Source organism: Microcaecilia unicolor, chromosome 2 (assembly GCF_901765095.1).
Source record: "Microcaecilia unicolor chromosome 2, aMicUni1.1, whole genome shotgun sequence".
Taxonomy (NCBI): domain Eukaryota; kingdom Metazoa; phylum Chordata; class Amphibia; order Gymnophiona; family Siphonopidae; genus Microcaecilia; species Microcaecilia unicolor.
In genome coordinates this window covers 355,069,548-355,090,811 of record NC_044032.1, presented here as the reverse complement: position 1 = coordinate 355,090,811, position 21,264 = coordinate 355,069,548, and the positions used below count along the sequence as shown (strand labels likewise).

The 21,264-nt window shown below is 41.5% G+C and overlaps 1 protein-coding gene across 1 annotated transcript in view; it reads left to right on the top strand.

The window, feature by feature from the left end:
- Positions 1 to 11,525, top strand: part of DUSP4 (dual specificity phosphatase 4) — a 28,679-nt gene extending 17,154 nt beyond the window's left edge. Inside the window, exon 4 of the mRNA XM_030194490.1 lies at positions 10,364 to 11,525. Coding sequence (XP_030050350.1) covers positions 10,364 to 10,737 — 374 coding nt within the window. The 3' untranslated portion in view covers positions 10,738 to 11,525. The remainder of the gene's footprint in view (positions 1 to 10,363) is intronic.
- Positions 11,526 to 21,264: the final 9,739 nt, after the last annotated feature.

Genomic DNA, 21,264 nt, shown 5'->3' with positions numbered 1-21,264 from the left:
AAAAAAAAAAAAGTTAACACCTTATGAAAAAAAGCATAAGAGTTATCTAACCAGAGATACTGCGGAAGGGAATTCCATAGTGCAGGGATGTGTATAGGCTACAGAGTAAAAACATCTTTTCCCCATGATCTCCCCCAGCCCTAAAGATTCACCAGCCTAAGCCTTTCTGCACCAAAATAAACACACCCCTCTGTCAGCCATTAAACGCTAATACTTCTCCCACCTAGTTCTTTGCAGCCCACTGTGCTCCTATGATGGTTGCTTTGTCTGCAAAGTTCAGATAGCAACTATTTCCCTGGTCCTGCCTCCTTCCAATGTCTAAGAACCCTGCCTGTGTACCTGCTCCACTTGAAATTAGCTCCACCTCTCCTTCTGGTACCTCTGACTTGCAAATTACCAGCAAGTCTTTATCCCTGATACTTTTGGGAAGGCCAGGAACCCTTAAATTGTTACCTGCAGCTCCTATTTTCCTGGTCGTCAATTCGTTCTTTCAGCTTTGCATTTTGCCTCTTGAGTTGATTTGACTTGGTCCTGCAAGTTCCCTGTCGCCATTTCCTGTGCTGTTTTCATTAATTTAATGGCTTGTACTGCCAAAGACTCAACTCATGCAGGGTTGACTGTAATTGTATAACAATTATATGGTCTCATACTGCAAATCTTTCTCTATGACCTGTGTTCGTTGTATCTCAATATAGTAAAGTGGAAAAAAAATGAAAAATAGGAGGAAAATACCTCATTTAGACTTTAAACCACATTTTTGGAACAATGTGTCTCCTGTGTGTGTGGTTGGTCAAACAAGTCATCACTGGTCTAAAAACCTCCTTTCTGCCATTGTTGAACAAAACAAAAAATGTTTTATTTAACAATAATTTTATCATTCAACAACTGGATGTAGAGAATTATTACTTAGCTTTTGGATAGCTTGAAGTGATTGTCAGCTGCTCTCTTGTATCTTGAGTGTTATGAACGCTGTAAGTCCCGGGTAGAGGTCCCTACGGGGACCCGTTTTGCTGTTGCTTCATCTGGAGACCTCCCCTCTTACAATGACAGTCTCTTATGATTCTTACTGTGTTTAATTTGAGATAGAACGAACACAGATCAGAGAGAAATATTTGCACTGTAAGACCATATAATTGTTATGGAAATTTTCTACTGCACACATATATGGTAAAAAGATTCATTGAGGAATTGACTGTAATTGTGACATCTTGTCCTCCAGGACCATGGTCACACAGTGTGTGGGTGGCGGGTTACTTTCTTCAACATGATGATAACCGGATGTTCCTTTTCCGCTGTCATCTTGGAGTCCACTGCCTTCATTATCTCAGCAGACCCCTTGTACAATTCACTGGATACACCCTCAGCTCTGAGTACAGAGATCACTCCTTGGTCGGTCTGCTTACTGCTAGGCTATTTAATCGCAGAATTTACAGTCAAAAAAATTGCAACTGGGCTTAATTTGCTGCTATGAATGGAGGGAGCTCCAGCGGGTTCAGTCTGCTCACATCCCAGTCATCATGACGCCTGTTAATCTTCATTTTCATTTCAGGGGCAATATTGATAACAGTGTGAACTCTTGTGAAATAGTGTGCCTTCCTTTCAAAGAGAAGTCTTTCAGAAAGAGTGCGTACTCTTTCCCTGATGCACTGTTTGGTCTTTATCTGTTGTCATTTGGGGGGTGCTGTTATTTGGATAAGTGCTTTTGAATACCGACCCGACATTTCTAATATATATTTAGCTTGATCTGCTGGCCATTGGTTACTTTTTTTTCTGGCTCACTAGAGATACCGTCTCTTTCTGCAGGGGAAGGGAATAGGAAATACCTACCTCTTCACTCTACTTTCCAACCACTGACCGCTAAGGATGGGCATTCATTTGCAATGACAGAGGAAATATCTATCACATAATACTGCACCCTGTTGGTACTTTCCTCTCCGGAACCTGTAAGCCACATTGAGGCTACTGCTATGCGGGAAAATGTGGGATACAAATGTAATAAATAAAATACTATTCCATTCTTCCTCGCACAATATCTCCTATTTTTCAGGAAATCCAGAAAATCTATGCAATTGGGTTGTCTTCTATGACCCCCCCAAACAGAGTTGGCATCTCAGTACCTAAGCAAATTGGTTACCGTTCTACATCCAATTGTTTTACAGACTGGTGCTCCATTAACCATAACGTAAAATTTCATCACTGCAGCCATTGAGGCACCGCTAAAATCTACTGGATTCTATAGGCCAAGTAGCAACTTGACCTTGCTTCATACCTTCATTCTATTGCTTGGACCAGTCTACAGTCAGGGGCAAGACTGTGCTGCCAATCTATCTGTCTACATTAGCAACGCTTACATGTGCTTGACCGTTAGGCTGCTCCTGAGCAGTGGACCATTCATGACGAGATGAGCAGCCCTGAGCCTGCGAGACACACACTTGTGTGTTTGAGTCCATCCTGCTTGTGAGCAGAAAAAAATCGTTTCTTTCTTGTATCGGATGTTTCCTGTAGACAGCAGACTTGGTCAGACGTCCTTCCTGAGAGTTTTCACTCCTTAAGCTGTGGAACTAACTGAAGGGCCTGAGGAGGCTGCTTTGCACAGGAAGGGCCACACTTTCTCAACTTCACACTGAGCTCTGGAAGTGCTAATTCTATCCTGGTGGCTCACTTACAAGGTCACACACCTTTGTGCCTGATCAAGTCTGCTGTCTACTGAAAACAGTCTGCTACAGGTAGGTAACAATGCTTTCTTCGTTCACCAGTATAGAATCCCCAAAAGCTCAAACCGTTCAGTTGTAATCAGCTTGGCATAGTCCAGCGCAATAACATGAAACTTGTTTCCAACTTAAGCACATGGAGAACCATATGTTCAACATGAACCCTGATTTGAAGTTGTTTCTGCGAGGTAAACAAATCACACTATAGAGTCTGTGTTGATGAATTTCTGATCTTATGCCGGCATTTCAGTTCCTTATTGAAATTTCAATATCGCACCTGCCAAAAGAGAACCAAACAGAATTTTCATCATTTTTTTTTTCTACAAAAGCAATTTTGAAAGGTATTTTTTTGTGTAACGGATTTATGCGCGGAAGGGGATTTTTTTTTTCAAAAACATGCACCCTATAACTGGACACGTCCTGTTAGGGTCTGTGATGTAGCAAGGTGACCGCCTATTTTAGAATGGTATCTGAGCACCAAGTTGCTGTTATAGAATGCTAGCTTACCTTAGGTGTACACCGCCAACTCATAACTGGACACTCAATGAAATTACATGGACATACTTTGAAAACAAATAGGAGGAAATATGTATTCACTCAATGAATAGTTAAGCACTGGAACTCGTTGCTGGAGGATGTAGTAACAGCAGTTAGCGTACCTGGGTTTAAAAAAAGGTTTGGACAAGTTCCTGGAGGAATAGTCCATAGTCTGTTATTGAGATGGACACAGGGGCAGCCACTGCTTTCCCTGAAATTGGTAGCATGGGGTTCTGGAATCTTGCTGCTCTTTGAGGTTCTTATGGAATCTTGCTATTCGTTATGATTCCGGAATCTTGTTATTCTTTTGAGGTTTTGGAATGTTGCTACTATTTGGGTTTCTGCCAGGTACTTGTAACCTGGATTGACCACTTCTGGAAGCAGGATACTGGGCTAGATGGACCATTGGTCTGACCCAGTATGGCTATTCTTATGTACTTAACTGTGAGCTCTTAAATGCAGCAAGGGCATGCATGACTCAGATTAAGTTGCGCATATAATTTAGTGTCCTTCCCATATTCCGCCCATGTGTATGACCCCTGCAGTTATGCACTCTAGCGCTTAGGCGTGCCCTTATAGAATAATGCTTAGGGCACTTATGAGCATGAGTGCCCTCATTTCTCTGCACTTTTGCATGCAAAGGGAAGCATACCCATGAGCACCCTTTTTGATGCTGGTAAACTGTGTGCATAGAATAACTACATATATAAATTTATCTGCACAATAGGGTAGGGTAAGCAGTTATGGCAGTAGGACTGACTTATGCATTTACTCTTCTATTTCCAAATGTATCTGCATTGATAGAGTAGGTCTGTGTGCAGACATTCACTTAAGTGAAAACTACCCACAGACAGTACAGTTTGAAAGCTGCCCCTTGTGTTGACAAGCAGTTGGAGTTCTGGAGAATTTTATACCAGGTTTCAGCTGGCGTAAGTCCACACATCCAAAGTTGGACATGGGAATCCACTCTATTATTATTATTATTATTAGCATTTGTATAACGCTACCAGACGCACGCAGCGCTGAACACCTGATACAAAGAGACAGTCCCTGCTCAAAAGAGCTTACAATCTAAATAATACAGACAGACAAGACAGTTACGGGTGAGGGAAGTAATTGGTGAGAAGGAAGAAAGGGACAAGGGGAGGGCAATTGTGGCTAGGAGCTAAAAGCAGCAGTGACAAGGTGGGTTTTCAGCATAGATTTGAAAACAGGTAGAGATGGAGCTAGACGTATAGGTCCAGGAAGTCTATTCCAGGCATAAGGTGCCGCGAGAGAAAAAGAGCGAAGCCTGGAGTTAGCAGTGGAGGAGAAGAGGGATGACAAGAGAGATGGCGCGCCATTAGTACACGGTGTTCAGGAGTCATGGCTATGTAACCGCGTACTATCAGTGTGCTTATTACTGGAACAGTTGTGAAATACTATTGTGTCAAAGACCAAATGTGAAAAATTTTATTTACAGCACTGCGTGTATTTACAGTATTTCTGCAGCCATCATCAACAAAACACAAAATAAGAAGTTGGTAATCTTTAGCTGTTTTAGGTTACTGATATTTTTTTTTCCTTGCAAAATCACCCATTCGCTTAGATGCATGATTTCTAAAGGTTCAGCAGCACGTTCCTCTATAAATCTGAGCAGCTACTGCTTCAGCAGACGTAATTTTCATAGTCTGCACATCATCCTCGTTGTCACTTTGGTTGTTTGATGTGGTTGAACAGTCTTTATAATGTCCTCATCTGTCAGAAATTCCGTATTTATTTTCGTCCCACTCCAACCAGTCGCTAATCATTTCTGCAGTCGTTTTCTACATCAGTGTCCTTTAACATAATTGTAGATACAGGCTGCTTTTTGCTTGTTTGGTTAAAGGCACCTTTTTATAGACTAGCCCGCTGTGCGGATTTTTTCCCGCACCTAAATTTGAGCGTCATTTACTGAATCTAGCCTTAAGCGCGTAATGCATTCCTGAAGATATTTTTAGGAAAAGATCTGTTTAGCTACGTGGGCAGCGGCTAAATGTCACTGCTATCCCTCTAGCTGAGCAAAACACCCTTAGCTCTACCCTGACACTTTTAGGGATAGTTCCAGAACAGTTAGAGAAGATTTTAAGCTGCAGTCTCCATATAATGCCTCTGAAAATTAATGAGCTATATGAATCATATCTGTTAATTCTAAATTTATGCATGTGGCATGGGCAGTCCCACATTTATGCGTATATCTTACAGAATACCATCACCTAGATGCTCAAGTACAGCGCTGGAAAAATACTGCCACAACAGCGCAGGGAAGGAACTCCTTAATGCTCGATTCTAATGACATGCAAATTTAGGCATGTTAGCATTGCACATTAGGGAATTCTGCAGGAGGATTGTGCCTGGGCATGCACTGAAGAGCTGTGCGTATGCCAGAGGGGAAGGAGGGGGAAGAGCTGCTGGCTGCCAGGAAGTGCGGATGAACAAGTGAACCTCTGCATGCTTTTTATGAGCTCGTGTGGCTCTCTCCCCTTTATCTGCCACAAATGCTTGAGGTTTTTCTTGGATTAGTGGTCGTATGTACCCTTTTTTTTTTTTCCTGATGTGGCCACACCAGTGTCCATCACACAAGGGAGCACTCATGAAAATGCTGACACTGCTGTATCAAAGCGAAATGCTGTGCCGTATGCTGGAGCCACCTCTTTAAAGAGGCATTGCTTCTTCAGGCACCTAACGCCTTGTTCAGGGCGCTGTTCGTTGAGCATCAGAGGGAACACCAAATCACTTAATTTAAATGGCATCCACTTGCTATTTGCGGTATCTGTCGACACGTTCTTCCCAATGCTGGAGCTGCTTTTGCATTCTGCGTTAGCAAATTCAGGCGCCCTCGTTTGGTTCTAAACATCGGGGCCTATGTTATGCGCTAAAGTGCCACATTTAGGCACCTGTATTTATTTAAAAAATTTATAACCCACACCATCTACTTTTCTAGGCGGTTTACAAGAATAACATTCATAATAAAATCTACATAATGACTAAAACCAACACTCCAGTAATACACAAAACAGTCCTTACAAATCATTACAGATCAAAATCATCCAGCATCAAAAAGCTTATTGGGAAGGGAAAAAAAAAGAAGAAGGCTTTTAGCTGCTTCCTAAAAGGAAAGAAGGACTAATTGAGCATGACTCGATTGCTGTGGTAGACCATTCCACAATTTAGGCGCTGCAATCATAAAAATCTTTTTCCCTATATGTATCTAATCTCACTTGACGAAAAGATGGTCAAATAAATTCCGATTCTGTGATTGCGTTGTATGCGTAGGAGTATAAATCTTCAAAGTACTCGCAAGACAGGATGACGATGATGGCTGCTCTTGACATGGTGTTAAGTGGGTCTGCCTAAATGTTGGCTCATAAATACTGACTTGCGCTAGTATTGGATAATAAAATCTGGGCGTCCAGATGCCTGTTATGGAATTTGCACTTACTACTCTACATCTTGAAGCCTAACTTTTGGTGATTTTTATTAGTATTGTCCCCATAGCCTCTGTTTTAAAAGCATCCCCATGTAGGAATGGCACCTAAATTTACACATGTGCTATAGATCACATTATTATTATTTGTTGCTTTTGTATCCCACATTTTTCCACCCATTTGCAGGCTCAATGTGGCTTACATATTACCGTTAGCGGCGTTAGCCGATTCCAGTCTGAACAAACACATGGTATGAATGAATACAAAGTGATAATGTGGTGCAATGAGGTACAAGTACTGTTCATCGCAGTCTTTGGTTACATTGTGTCGCAATTGTCCAGGTTTTTTATGTTAGGTTGGCGGGGTATGCTCTTCTGAACAGTTCCATCTTTAGTGCTTTCCAGAAGTTTAGATGGCCGAACGTAGTTTTTACTTCTTTTGGCAATGCATTCCATATTTGTGCACTTAAGTAGGAAAAGCTGGATGCATAGGTGGATTTATACTTGAGTCCCTTGTTACTTGGGTAGTGGAGGTTTAGGAATGATCGTGTGGATTTTGTAGTGTTTCTGGTTGGCAGGTCGATGAGGTCTGTCATGTATCCCTGTGCTTCACCGTAAAATATTTTATGAACGGTCATGCAGATTTTGAAAGTGATACGTTCTTTGATTGGTAGCCAATGCAGTTTTTCTCGGAGTGGTTTGGCACTGTCACAACGCGGTTTTCCAAATATTAGCCTGGCTACTGTGTTTTGGGCGGTCTGAAGTTTCTTTATGATTTGGTCTTTGCATCCCGCATAGATTCCATTACAGTAGTCTACGTGGCTTAGTACCATTGACTGTATTAGGTTCCGGAATATTTCCCTTAAGATATTTCACATAAGATCAAAAATAGAGGGAGACACGACTCTCAGGCAGTTGAAATTCATTGTGACGACAGCTTTTTCAAACATAGTTTTTTGGGGGGTACTCACATGGGTTTAGACTGTGGCTTTATTTAAGAGGAACACACCCTATAGGTACCATACAGAGACGAGCATAAGTACATAAGCACTGCCACGCTGGGAAAAGACCAAAGGTCCATCAAGCCCAGCACTCTGTCTCCGACAGTGGCCAATCCAGGCCCCAAGAACCTGGCAAAAACCCAAAATTTAATAACGATCAATGGACTTTTCCTTCAGGAATCTGTCCAGACCCCCTTTAAACTCAGCAAGGCCAGCTGCCGTCACTACCTTCTCCGGCAGTGAGTTCCAGAGTCTAACCACACGCTGAGTAAAGAAAAACTTTTTCCAATTTGTTTTAAACCTACCACATTCTAATTTCATCTTGTGTCCCCTAGTTCTATTATTGTTAGAAAGCGTAAACAAACGCTTCACATCTGTCCGCTCTACCCCACTCATTATTTTGTAGACCTCAGCCGCCTTTTCTCCAGGCTAAAGAGTCCTAGCCGTCTTAACCTCTCCTCATAAGGTAGTCGTCCCATCCCTTTTATCATTTTCGTCGCCCTTCTCTGCACCTTCTCCAAATCCTTTATATCTTTTTTGAGATGAGGCGACCAGAACTGAACACAATACTCCAGGTGCGGTCGCACCATGGAGCGATATAACGGCATTATAACATCCTCATGCTTGTTTTCCATCCCTTTTCTAATAATACTCAACATTCTGTTCGCCTTCTTAGCCGCTGCAGCACATTGAGCGGAAGATTTCAACGTTCTATCCACGATGACTCCCAGATCCCTTTCTCGGTCCGTAACTCCTAAAGCGGAACCTTGCATGACATAGCCGTAATTCGGGTTCCTCCTTCCCACGTGCATCACTTTGCACTTGTCAACGTTGAACTTCATCTGCCATTTGAACGCCCAATTCCCCCAGTCTCACGAGGTCCTCTTGTAATCTTTCACACTCCTCCCGCGACGAGACAACCCTGGATAACTTTGTGTCATCTGCGAATTTAATTACCTCACTAGTTACTCCCATCTCAAGGTCATTTATAAATATGTTAAAAAGCAGCGGTCCCAGCACAGACCCCTGAGGGACCCCACTAACTACCCTTCTCCATCGAGAATACTGACCATTCAACCCTACTCTCTGCTTCCTGTCTTTTAACCAGCTCTTAATCCATAATAATACACTGCCTCCGATCCCATGACTCTCCAGTTTCCTTTGGAGTCTTTCATGAGGCACTTTGTCAAACGCCTTCTGAAAATCTAGATATACAGTATCCACCGGCTCCCCTTTGTCCACATGCTTGTTCACCCCCTCGAAAAAATGCAGTAGATTTGTGAGGCAAGACTTCCCTTCACTAAATCCGTGCTGACTTTGTCTCAGCAGCCCATGCTTTTGCACGTGCTCCGTAATTTTATTCTTAATAATAGCCTCCACCATTTTTCCCGGCACTGACGTCAGACTCACCGGTCTATAATTTCCCGGATCTCCTCTGGAACCCTTTTTAAAAATCGGCGTTATAATCTCCTCTTAAGTCCTGTGACCCTTGATGCAGGCGTTTTTTCTGTCGAAACACTGGCCTATGTGGTTCTTCAGCTCTGGTGCCTAAAAGAGTTTCAACTTGAATTCTCCCTGCCTGAGAGTCATGTCTCCCTCTACTTTGTTTTGATCTTCCTGTTCCCCTGTGGACTATAGATCACATACACGGGTAAACAGTGAAGCTAGAAAGCCATTATTTACACATGTAGAGCCACACCAAACAGCAATGTGGTGGTGAGGTGAGGCACAAAGGGGGGTACACATCTGTGGGGAAATATATCCCAATTTAAATTTTATACCAGCTCAGAGCCATGCACAGATTTTTAAAAAGTGCTTTTTTCGGCCATAGCTTTACACAAGGGATTAAGGAGGTCTTTTATTAAGGTGACCTAGTGTTTTTAGCTCGCGCTAAACGCAGAGATGCCCATTATATTCCTATGGGCATTTCAGCGTTTAGCACCAGCTGATTTTTTAGCGTGAGCTAAAAATTCTAGTGCATCTTCGTAAAAGACCACCTAAGGGAGTCAATCCCCTGTTGTTTATTTGCCTCCAAAAAGGAAAACAAATTTAAATTAGCAGCCTCACTATGTAAATGACGGCAGTCACACAGTTTAGTAAAATGAGGCAGCTGCCCCTGGAAGTGCCACCGCATACACCTGGAAGTTACAAAATTGCCACTTCCACGTGTAAGCTGAGAATTCATGACAGTCATTTTATCCACTTGTATTTCTAAAATGGCTGCTCCCACTGTACATGCAGGCAAATTCATATGCATTCCTGAAGATATTTTTAGGAAAAGATCTGTTTAGCTATGTGGACAGCGGCTGAATATCACTGCTATCCCTCTAGCTGAGCAAAACACCCTGACACTTAGGGATAGTTCCAGAACAGTTAGAGAAGATTTTAAGCTGCAGTCTCCATATAATACCACTGAAAATTAATGAGCTATATGAATCATATCTGTTAATTCTAAATTTAAGACAGGCAAATATAATCTCCACTATTTGACGTGCAGGTGTAATCTAAATTTTAACCAACACTTCAGCTCTAGTTTAATAAGCTTTTTCCACCACAGACCCAGAATGAGAGCAAGAAAGTTAGTGAATTAGGCTGTTAATCATAAAATGGTATCTCTACATGCCTGCTGACATTATATGAACCCCTTTTCTTGCTTTTTGTTTTTATAGATTCCATTAAGGACTGCCATGGACGAGTCCTTGTGCACTGCCAAGCTGGTATTTCTCGTTCCGCCACGATCTGTTTGGCCTACCTAATGATGAAGAAACGGGTAAAGCTGGAGGAGGCCTTTGACTTTGTCAAGCAGCGCCGGAGCATCATCTCCCCCAATTTCAGCTTCATGGGCCAGCTCTTGCAGTTTGAATCTCAGGTCCTGACCACTTCCTGTGCTGTGGAGGCCGCCAGCCCCTCGGGCAAACTGCGGGAACACAGCAAATCCTCTACACCTACTTCACCCTTTGTCTTCAGCTTCCCTGTCTCTGTGGCTTCTCCAAGCAGCATCACCTACCTGCATAGCCCTATCGCAACCTCTTCCAGCTGCTGAATACTACAGTAAAAGGAAATGCACTTGGGTTACTTAGCTATACAAACCTTTCACCTCCAGTTTATGGACAGTGCGAGTGAGAAATCTTCCAGCTCAGAGATCGTTCTTGTGTAGGCATGGCTTCATGGAATGGCAGTGGTGTTCACAGATCTACAGGTTGGCATCTCTGATTTGGCACAGGTTGGTAATGACCAAAAGCCGTTGCCATCGAATGACACGTGACATTACTTGAACTCAGTTGAGGCCTACCAACTAAACAGGTTTCCACATCAGAACTGGCACATCTCAAAACCCAAATTGAGGATTTTAATACCCCACAGATTTGAAAGGGATACGGTGAATTAATGTGGAGTGTGGCCATTTCCGACACTGTCAAAACTGTTGTCTTTTACAAAGCACCAAGTTCACTAAAAATATTTGCAGTGCAGACAAACTATGACACTTGCCAAAAAAAAAAAAAAACCTGCCATGTAGCAGCCATTCAGGAAAAATTGAAATGAACTGCAATAAGTGACTCACATCACAATGACTGAGCAAAAATACACACAACCTGCTTTACAATTAGCAATAAAGGATCTGACTTTGCAGCTGTGGAAGAATTTTTTGAAAGAAGCATTTTTTTTTCCAGGACTTATTTTCCTTCTAGAAATTTCTTACCTCATTGTTTTTTATATGTGGCCTAGCTTTGAGAGGCAAGGCTGGTTGTTAACTCATACACTTTTAGCAATGTCTCACAACATTTTACCAAATGTAAGTTCTGACTGCTAACAGTTTGGGAGAAAAAAAAATCAATTTCCCCAAAGTGCCTGGGTTCAATTTTTCTGTTCTTGGCAAACCAGAACAGGGTCTGTAGGAAGGATGTTTTATTTATTTATATTTATTCTAGATGTGGTTTTTCTCCAAAGTAAATGCAATAAAGACAAACTCGTAGCAGCTTTTCAGTGATGATTGAAGTGTGTTGATAACTTAAGTCTGAGCACAAACCTACACAGACATCAAAGTCCAAGAAAAATTGAGATATTGCTTTCAAATGGGAGTCAAAGACGGTTGTTTTCTGTGTGTGAATGCAGCTTATGTACATCGATTTAGAGTTATTCTGAAGTCCAAATCAATTGGGTGAACCTCAAGGACCAGGTTAGGAATCGCTGTTTTGAATTAATTTGTAGTGATTAGAGGTTAACGCTAAATGGGCCATGAGTAAATGAATTGATGCACAGATATTTCTGCTCTTTGCTTTACTCGTAGTTCTAACCAGAGGGCAGAATCTGAGCACTGGCATACTTTTTTCATTTTTTTTCTCATCAAATCATCATAAGGCTTTTTATTCTTCCAGGATAACATGGTATTTTTTCTTATCCCACACCTACTTTAGGGGTCCTGTATACTAAGGTGCGACAAAAAATGTTCTGCTCTGTTGACGACGCGTGTATTGGACACGTGCAGGTCCATTTTTCAGCACACCTGAAAAAAAAGGCCTTTTTGGGAGGGGGGGGGGGATGGGTCAAAAATGGATGTGCGGCAAAATGAAAATTGATGCACATCCATTTTGGGCCTGAGACCTTACTGCCACCCATTCACTTGGCGATAAGGTCTCATGCGTTAACCGGGCGATAATCATCAGAACGCGTACAATGCCAATTGCCGCCCGGTTAGCGCCACGCACAGGAAAATTTCCAGCGCGCTTACTGGACGTGCGTACAAAATGAAATTACCACCTGGACCACGCGGTAGTCGGGCAGTAGTTCCGGATTAGCACATGTAGGCACCTACGCAGCTTAGTAATAGGGCCCCATGTTATAGAACACTGGAGTTGCAATATTGTGATAGCTCAAAATGTTTTACAGTTGTTTGTGTTTTGCTATCCTTCCTCTTTTCCATTATAAAAACAAATATTTATTTTGATGGTTGACTTGCATAATGCAGTGGTGAGGGTCTCTCGCTTTTTTTTTCCCTCTCAAAATACGATTATGTTCTGTGGTTTCACAGAGTCTTAAATGAACCTTGCTGTGATTGTAAAGCCACCCCCACAGCTGGCCTCTAGTGGAATACTGGCTTATAGCCTACCTGCACTATATCCAGTCTTGTTTCCATTTTGTAGGAAAGAAAAGCTTTGCCTTTAAAAATTGCACCTTTCAAATTTTAAACTGCCCACCTAGGAGACTTTGGTATTTTGAAAATAGTGCGTTGGATAGAAAAGACCTTCAGAATTTGCACCTGCTTTTTGGGCAGGAGAAACATCAATAGGAAGTAGCACTTGTAAATTTGAAAATTTAAACTGCATTTGTTAGTTTCCTTCCGTGATCTAAATATGCCTCCAGGAACACGTCTGATAGCCTGACTAGAAGTGCACATGCTGTGAAAGACCATGGTGTATATTTTTAGTTGAATTAAGGATGGCCATTGTTCAGATGGCTAATTCTCCTGGGTAAATAGCTTTGAAAATTGCCCTAAAATTAGGTCCAATATTGGTTTGTTTCAGAAGATGCAGTACTTGTAACTCTAATAGACCAATCTTTTTTAATAAAATCAATTAAAAAATTGAGGGCTTATCTTGGCATGTTCACCTTAATGCTTAGTTAAAAAAGAAGTCCTGATTAAGAATGATGGGTGCTTAAAAAAAAAAAAGATTATACAAGCAGCTGTAAAATTTATACTGCTCTCCGGGCAGGTTAGTAACTGTGTCTCACAAAAAAAGATTAATTATGATGAATGTGTACTTGCCTTTGCATACTAGCCTGTTAGTTTTCTCGTGTATGATTGACCATTCTCACAGCTTTGAAAATTTGTATATTTTATTTTTCTATCTGTAATCCCCAGATTAATCTTAAATAAGCATTATATACAAAAATAACATGGTGGCATATTTTTGAAAGTTATAGTTTGGCCAATGTTTAGCAGTATCCACAAAGGCAAGAAAATGAGTATACTTTCGCAAGATTGCAATTGCCAGATAACTTTTTGTGACATAAGTTATGGCATGTGAATTTTTTTCTGAACAATTCTACTTTTTCAAGAAAGATAGATTTGGTTTTTAGGTCTCCTGTTGAACTCAGTGGTAAGCTCATTACCTTAAAACTCAGGAACCTTCTATAACTTTGCCTCTCCTGGCTTCAAAGTGTTTTTAGCTTTATGAGATCTCGTCTTATTTGAGTGGTAAGCTACTAAGCTCAGAAGAGCATAACAGTTACCTTTCTAATGTTGGTAAAGATCATCAAGAATCCCAGTAAAGGGCTGTTATGGCTACCTTTGACACAATATCTGAAGGAAGGAACTAGATTATTGTTGCATTGCTTTTCTCCCTTTTTTTTCCCCTCTTTTCTGTGATCTGTTGATGGTCGTCACATAGATTTTGAAATGTTGATTGTTCTTCATGTGCAAGATCTATAAATGCATTAAAAGTTTTTGGAACTATCTGAATCCCAGTAAAGTAGACAGATCCAGTCTTGAGATGGAACTTGATATAAAGGTTAACTGTTCGGAAGCTACACATGTCCTGTCAATCTTGACATTGTAACTGCATAAATACAGTTATCTACTGAAGTTGTGCATACGGGGTATATTTTTGAAACCTTTCCAAAGAGAACTTTTTCCCAGTTGCAAAGGAAAGCATTATAGATATTTGCCTTCAGACAACAGGGTCAGTATCTAGAAAAAGAAGTTTGATTGAGTTCCAGACGCAACCACTGTAGTGCCAAGGGAGAATTTGCAATTCATTTGTTTGTTTTTTAAGATCACCCACCAGAGGACAGTATGTTTACCAGTTACTGGTATGACAGTGACACATCTCAAGTACTCAGCCAGATTTTTAAAAACCTATGGTCCAGTCTAGAGACAGATGGAATCTTGCCTAAGAACATAGAGGAGGTAATTCTATAAATGTTCACATACAGTTACAGAGCAAAAAATACAAAAGTAGAAGAGGACCAATACTGTTCCAGCTCAAAGATTTAAAAAAAAAAAAAAAACAATTTTATTAATCGGACTCGGCATAGATCTGCGTTTCGGCACAAGGATGCCTGCCTCAGAAGTCAACAAATCAGACCAGATGGGTGTGGATACCAGTGCATGCAAACTTCACTCACTTTGCAAGGCGAGTTAAAACAACAGCTGATATTTGGATTACCAAGGACACTGTTGTTTAACGTGGCCTTGTGTACACTGATATCCACATCCATTTGGATTGATTTGTTGACTCTTAAGGCAGGCACTGAAAGGCAGATCTGCATCGAGTCTGACTAATAAAATAGCTTTTTACCCTTGAGTTGGAACCATACTGGTCCTCCCCTACTCTGTGCCTTGATTTGTAGAGATTTCTTCCTCTTCTTTGTGTTATCCGTGTAACTGCACAGGAAAAGTTTTCAAATTTATGCCACATATGTACCAATATGCACCACATGCTATGCCGTGTAATTGCAAAGGGGACGAACGTATGGGGTGTGTTACAGGTGTGGCGCCAAGCGACACATGCAACTTAGAAAATACTATTGGTTGCAGATGGCGCATGGAGGCGTTCCCACTTGCACCAGCCATTGACCTGGCATGAGTAATCGTGCCTGACTTGTGATGGGCCAAAGCGGGTGTACGCTATTCTATAACGTCTAGATGCACCTAACTTCCTTTAAAGACTTTGGTGTTCATCGCATGTTGTTGTGCCTAATTGAGGCACCAAGTTATAGAATTAACTCCTAAGTTTTAAGTTAGGAATGTTTTTAATGATCCAAGCCTCTCTTAATATTAACAAAGTGCTCTGCTTAAAAACAAAATGAAATAATGATCTAATGTTCCCTGAAAATGGATTTTGAGGTTTGTCCTCACTGAGTTAGAGAAGAATTGCAAGATAAAATGAGGAAAGAGCTTTAGGCGATAAACTAAGAGCAATGCAATATTTATAAATGGATGAGTTTGTAAAGAACCTCATCTTCAAAGCGATCTTGTTTGTATAATCTTGTACACAAATATTATATGATGCACAGATTTGAAATTCTTCTTCTTTTTAGAATGTTAACAGTTTGATTTTATTTATTGCCAGAAATGGATACATTGATGAAGTAAAATAAATATGTTTTTAGAAGTTGTGTCCAGACATCTTTATGGTGTACTGCTTCTTTTCCGTAGAAATAAGTGTGTATGTCAGTGGGGGCCTGGGACATCCCAGGGTCTGCTGGTTTGGTTGGTGGGGGTCCCCAAGCCCCACCAGCAGAAGCTTCCCTGCGGTGATATTTGCCGCTGGGTTGCCAGCCCTACTTTCCCCTCCCCATGTGCATGCTCCTTTTTAGTGAAATTTAGCTTTCACGAGCTTTACACACGCTCAATTTCATTAAAAACAAGCAAGCGAGGTGGGGTGGGAAAGCAGGGCAGGTAGCATGGCAGCGAATACGGTTGCGGGAAAGCTGCTTCTGGCAGGGCTTGGGGAGTCACCAGCGCAGGTATGTGGAGATCAAGAGTGGTGGGGCAAAATATGCCCCCTCTCAAATCGAGGTGTGGCTACGCCTCTGGTATATATGTGTTAGGGCACAATCTGGGCTTTCACATCTTAAACCTGTCATTGGGGGGGGCGGGGCCTCTAGCTCCCTGATTACTGGTTAAGTCAAAATTGACAAAAGGATCCCTTTAAGCAAAGAAAGGGGAGGGAAACTATAGCTCTGAGAGAGCCTGGGCAAGTCAGCATTTTAAGATTCCTGAAAAAAGAGGGCTAGTTATGGAAGTTCTGTCCCAGCTGGAAGTTAATGGGAAGAGTGGGGGCAAGGAACCCTCAACTCCAACAAGAAGTAGTGCCCATATTTGTGGAGACTAGGACGGACTAGGCCAGTTGTGCTAATTGGCAAGAGAAGGACCCAAGCTCCCTGAGAGGTGGAATCCTAATAAGCAGTGAGGGGTTTGGAGTTTAGAGGTCTTTAAACAGAGAGAGGGGACAAGATGGCGAAGGGAGGAGGAGACCACAGCCTGAGGAAAAGGAAGGAATGCCTGGCATGAGAAACTTCAGCCGGGGGGGTGGAAGGTCCACAGAGGGACAAAGTACTTACCTTGGACACTGGAATAAGGTTTCCTTGTAATTTTTTTTATACTTTTGTTTTGAACTGAGCTTAACAGTGGGGGGTTGTGGAAAGGCTGTTAATCACGTTGAAGTTTGTCCTGTTCAGGGTGTGGAGGCTGGTTAACTGAGTTCCTATTAATTAAAAGGGCTCAGTCTCTGTGTTTTATGAATTCATAACCTTTTTTCAATAGAAAAATACCCCCCCCCCCCCCCCCCCGACACACACACAGAGCTGGTCAGAGAAGCATATGGGAATTTATGGCATAAGGTTTGAATGTGGCAAGGGCCTAGTTTGCATACAGCTAGGACACTAACAAAGACTGTTCTTTTAAAGTGTAGGAGTCAAGAGGCTCTGGAATAAAGTAGCCTGGTTTGGGTCTCAGAGAAAGGAAGATGTTCAAAGTGATTGTGATAGAAAAGAAGTGTACCAGGAAGTCGCCCGGAGTAAACTGGTAACCAAGGGACCTACTGCAGCTGGATGAACTGAATGTGTAGCCTGTCTGTGATTCCCTTTTATTAGAGGCAAGGTCCTGTCTACTGCACAGAGGGTCTAGTGACCAGTTTGCTCTCCCAAAAACCCCAAGGAAGGCAGAACCTGAAAATATCTTGAAGTGCTGAAGCCAATCACTGTGTGTGTTTATAAGAAAGGACAAGCTATCGCTCTCAAACACAGTAGATGTAGCTCTACATCTGTCTCTCTTTCTTTCTGTTTATATAAATCCATACTGTAGAGAATTTTATAATAGTCTGTGAAATGTTCAAAAAGGCAAATATCCACATTTTTTTCTAAAAATAGACTTGCATAATGGCCTCCAGTAGCTCAAAAAGGTCACTTAAAGGCTTTTCTGTGAATTTTAACGTATGAAAAAGGTGTTTGTTTTTTGTCATTTCACAGACAATAACATGCCTATGTATAGGTGTGGATAATCCCAGAGGCCAAGCTGGGGTAGAATCATCTACTACTACTAATCATTTCTATAGTGCTACTAAATGTACGCAGTGCTGTACACATTATATGCTGGTACTTTCTCTGTCCCTAGAGGGCTCACAGTCTAAGCTTTGTACCTGGGACAATGGAGGGTTAGGTGACTTGCCCAAGGTCACAAAGAGCTGCAGTGGGAATTGAACCCAGGTTGCCAGGGTCAAAGCCCACTGCACTAACCATTAGGCCACTTCTCCCTCCCATGATACATCATGATGTATCATGATCATTGTGCTTTAAAAATATGCACATATTCATAAGGACTATATACACACATTTACACCTGCCTGTGTCTCACACACACAGTGGGATAGGGTGAAACTACCCCCAAGTGTATAACATTACCCCATCTCACTGTGTGTGTATTTGTACCTAAGATAAAGATGGATGAATTAACTTGCCCAAAGACACAGGGATGTCGGTAGGAGAAGCTGGGTCTGAGCTCTGACTTCCCCAGTCTTGAGCTTTATGTTATAGCCACTAGGCTAACCCTCCACTCTAACCAATTGAAAAAAAAAAAAAAAGGCCCCTTCCCAAAGCTGTACTCCACTTCTGTCTCTCCCTTATGCCTTGCAAATTGTGAAATGTGGCCTCTCAAACTCTCATGCTCTGTCTACTGTTCACCCTCCCTCTATCTTGGTAATCTGTAGCACAATGCCCTCAGCTGCTGCAGGCAGCTTTCTTCCCTTCTCTTTCCAACAGAACCTATCAAAACAGGATTGCAGCAGGGAATTCCTCCCCCCTCTCAAAAAGGATAGTGATGCTGCAAAACCTGCTGTCCAAAGAAAAGTAAATCCTTTTTGCACAGAAAACACCCCTGCAAATGCATCTGTATGACTTTTGGCATTACCCAGACTACATCAATCCACTGTTCATCTTTATTCACATGCTCATTCATACTTCAAAGAATTCTCAGAAACTGGCAAGGCATTACTTCACTTTGCTAAATCCCTGCTGGCTCTTCTCCAATAACAAAAAATTAGCAAGAAACTTGTAAATAAATGCTCTAAATAACAAACAATATCACTAGTGCATATGTAAAAGGTTATATCTTAAAAGTTATTAAATAAAGGGCCTCACAAGCCTAGGGTACCAACTCAGTGGACACACCTATAGGGGCTTACATCATAGGCCAACCACCACCTCCGAAAAAACCTGCAGAATGTAATCACTGTGTCTGCAGTGAAAAATGGAGGGTGGTATAATAATAAATACCTATACAGTATGCACAAGTAATATCTTGAATATGTATTATCAGAACAATAATAAGACAAAAGGAAACTATATCGCGGGAACACCATTTGGGCTAGTCTGAACTGCAAAAGATAAAGTACTTAGCTTCAATCAAAAGACAAATAGTTCGGCATCTCGAATGATATCGAAGAAGCTTCAGAAAGTTCCCACGAAATATAGTTGTAAAGATACTCTCGACAGTTGTAGAATTCTCACTGTTTCGTTGCTTCATCAGGAGAGGATATGCATAAACATTTATCTTCCATATTGCATACAAAACAAGTCAAAATGGCAACTGCTTATAAAGACGCTCCAACGGACGCACATTTTAATGAATTGACGTCATTTCCTGCAAAATCTGTATTGCGAGACAAATCAATTAAAGGTGCTTAATCCTCAATCAATTAAGATGTTAGTAAAATGCTTCCCATTCCATTGTGCAATTCAGACCATTGGGAAATGTTGTATGTAAATGATATATCCATCTTTGTTCTTTTTGGTGTAAGACCCTGGAAATATCACCTCGTCTACCATTGTCCTGTATGTGCTCAATCACTGTACAGCGTAGCTGATGAAACGTATGATTTTCATGAATGCAGCTAAGTACTTCATGTTTTGCAGTTCAGACTATCCCAAATGGTGTTCCCGCGATATAGTTTCCTTTTGTCTTATTATTGTTCTGATAATACATATTCAAGATATGACTTGTGCATACTGTATAGGTATTTATTATTATTATTATACCACCCTCCATTTTTCACTGCAGACACAGTGATTACATTCTGCAGGTTTTTTTGGAGGTGGTGGTTGGCCTATGATGTAAGCCCCTATAGGTGTGTCCACTGAGTTGGTACCCTAGGCTTGTGAGGCCTTTATTTAATATCTTCTCCAATAAGCCTTGTTTCTCTCTACGACCAGTAATTTTCTTCTTAACAACAGCTTCCATCATTTTACCTGGCATCAAAATCAGGCTCGTACATCTGTAGTCAACTGGATCATCTCTGGTTCCCCCTTGTGGACTATTGGCTTATCCTCCAGTCCAAGTAGAGAGGCAGATTTCAACAATGGGTTACCAATTACCAGAACCACGTCTGCAAGCCCATATGTGATGGGCCGATGCTCAGAACCAAACACAGGCGCTAGAGGCGTTTAGCCCCAAACTAGCACCCGCAGTTGTGAATGCAGAAACTCTAGCGTGGGAGACGAACTGACTTTTAGGGTGAAGTTTATCCCTCCTCCCAAATACCAATGGGCCAGCCACTTGTAATTTGTTAGTGGGAAATAAATCACCCGAGGCTACGTGCAGTTGAGCAAGCAATTCAAATCTTTTATTAGTAACTTACCAAATACAGATACAATTGGTAATTGCGTTGGTGAGAACGGTTGATATACAAAGGTATTCGCAATCCAGATCTCCGTAGAAGTAGGAAATACAATCACTCTTATACCTTCATGGTGACAACAAATTATTCATAGGTAATACGACAATAAACACACTTATTGGCTATGATAATATCGTGGTTAGCACTTATTGGATATATGATAATAAGTTGGTTAGTACTCAGAAAGATTAATAATAAGTTTACCTAGAAATGCTAATAATAATATTGGTTCTTCTAGGAATACAAAAATCACTTTCCTTTGGAGTTATCAGGTTCTGCAACTGCAGAACATCTGTGCCCACTATGATGTTGCACTATGTTAATCTGTCTGTCCACCTACGCCCATTCCTCATTCTAGCTTGCATTTAGGTTTCTCAACTGATCATGTGGCTTGGTACTGATCTGAAGCTCAGGCCAGTATTACACAAACAGGGTCTGTCAGCTTTTAGGAGGACTTGAGCCCTGAACCACAGTAAGGACAATGGTTCATGACATACAGAACGCACCAAAGATTAATGCAACTAGCATGCCAATGTAGTGAAACAGGTGTTAATGAGGTCATTTCCTCTTCCCTCCCAATGCTCAGAGAACACACAAAACCAACCCGGCCTTACCGCTGAAAAAATAATGCCAGCTCAGAGCAAGTGTTGGGGTGTATGACGAGAGGATTTCTCTTGATTCTGTCTTTAAAATCTGCCGGGTTTTGTATAATTTGGAAGCAGAAGGAAGCCTATGCAAGCCCCTAAGCCTGTTTCCTGCATTTAAATATAAGCCTTCCAAGTTTAAAAAAACAAAAACCTTTATATTAAAGGCACAGAAAACAGACACCAATGTGTGCTTCACTTTTCGGGTTTGCAAAGAGCTGTTTTCTCAAAATGGATGTTATTTGAAGTCTT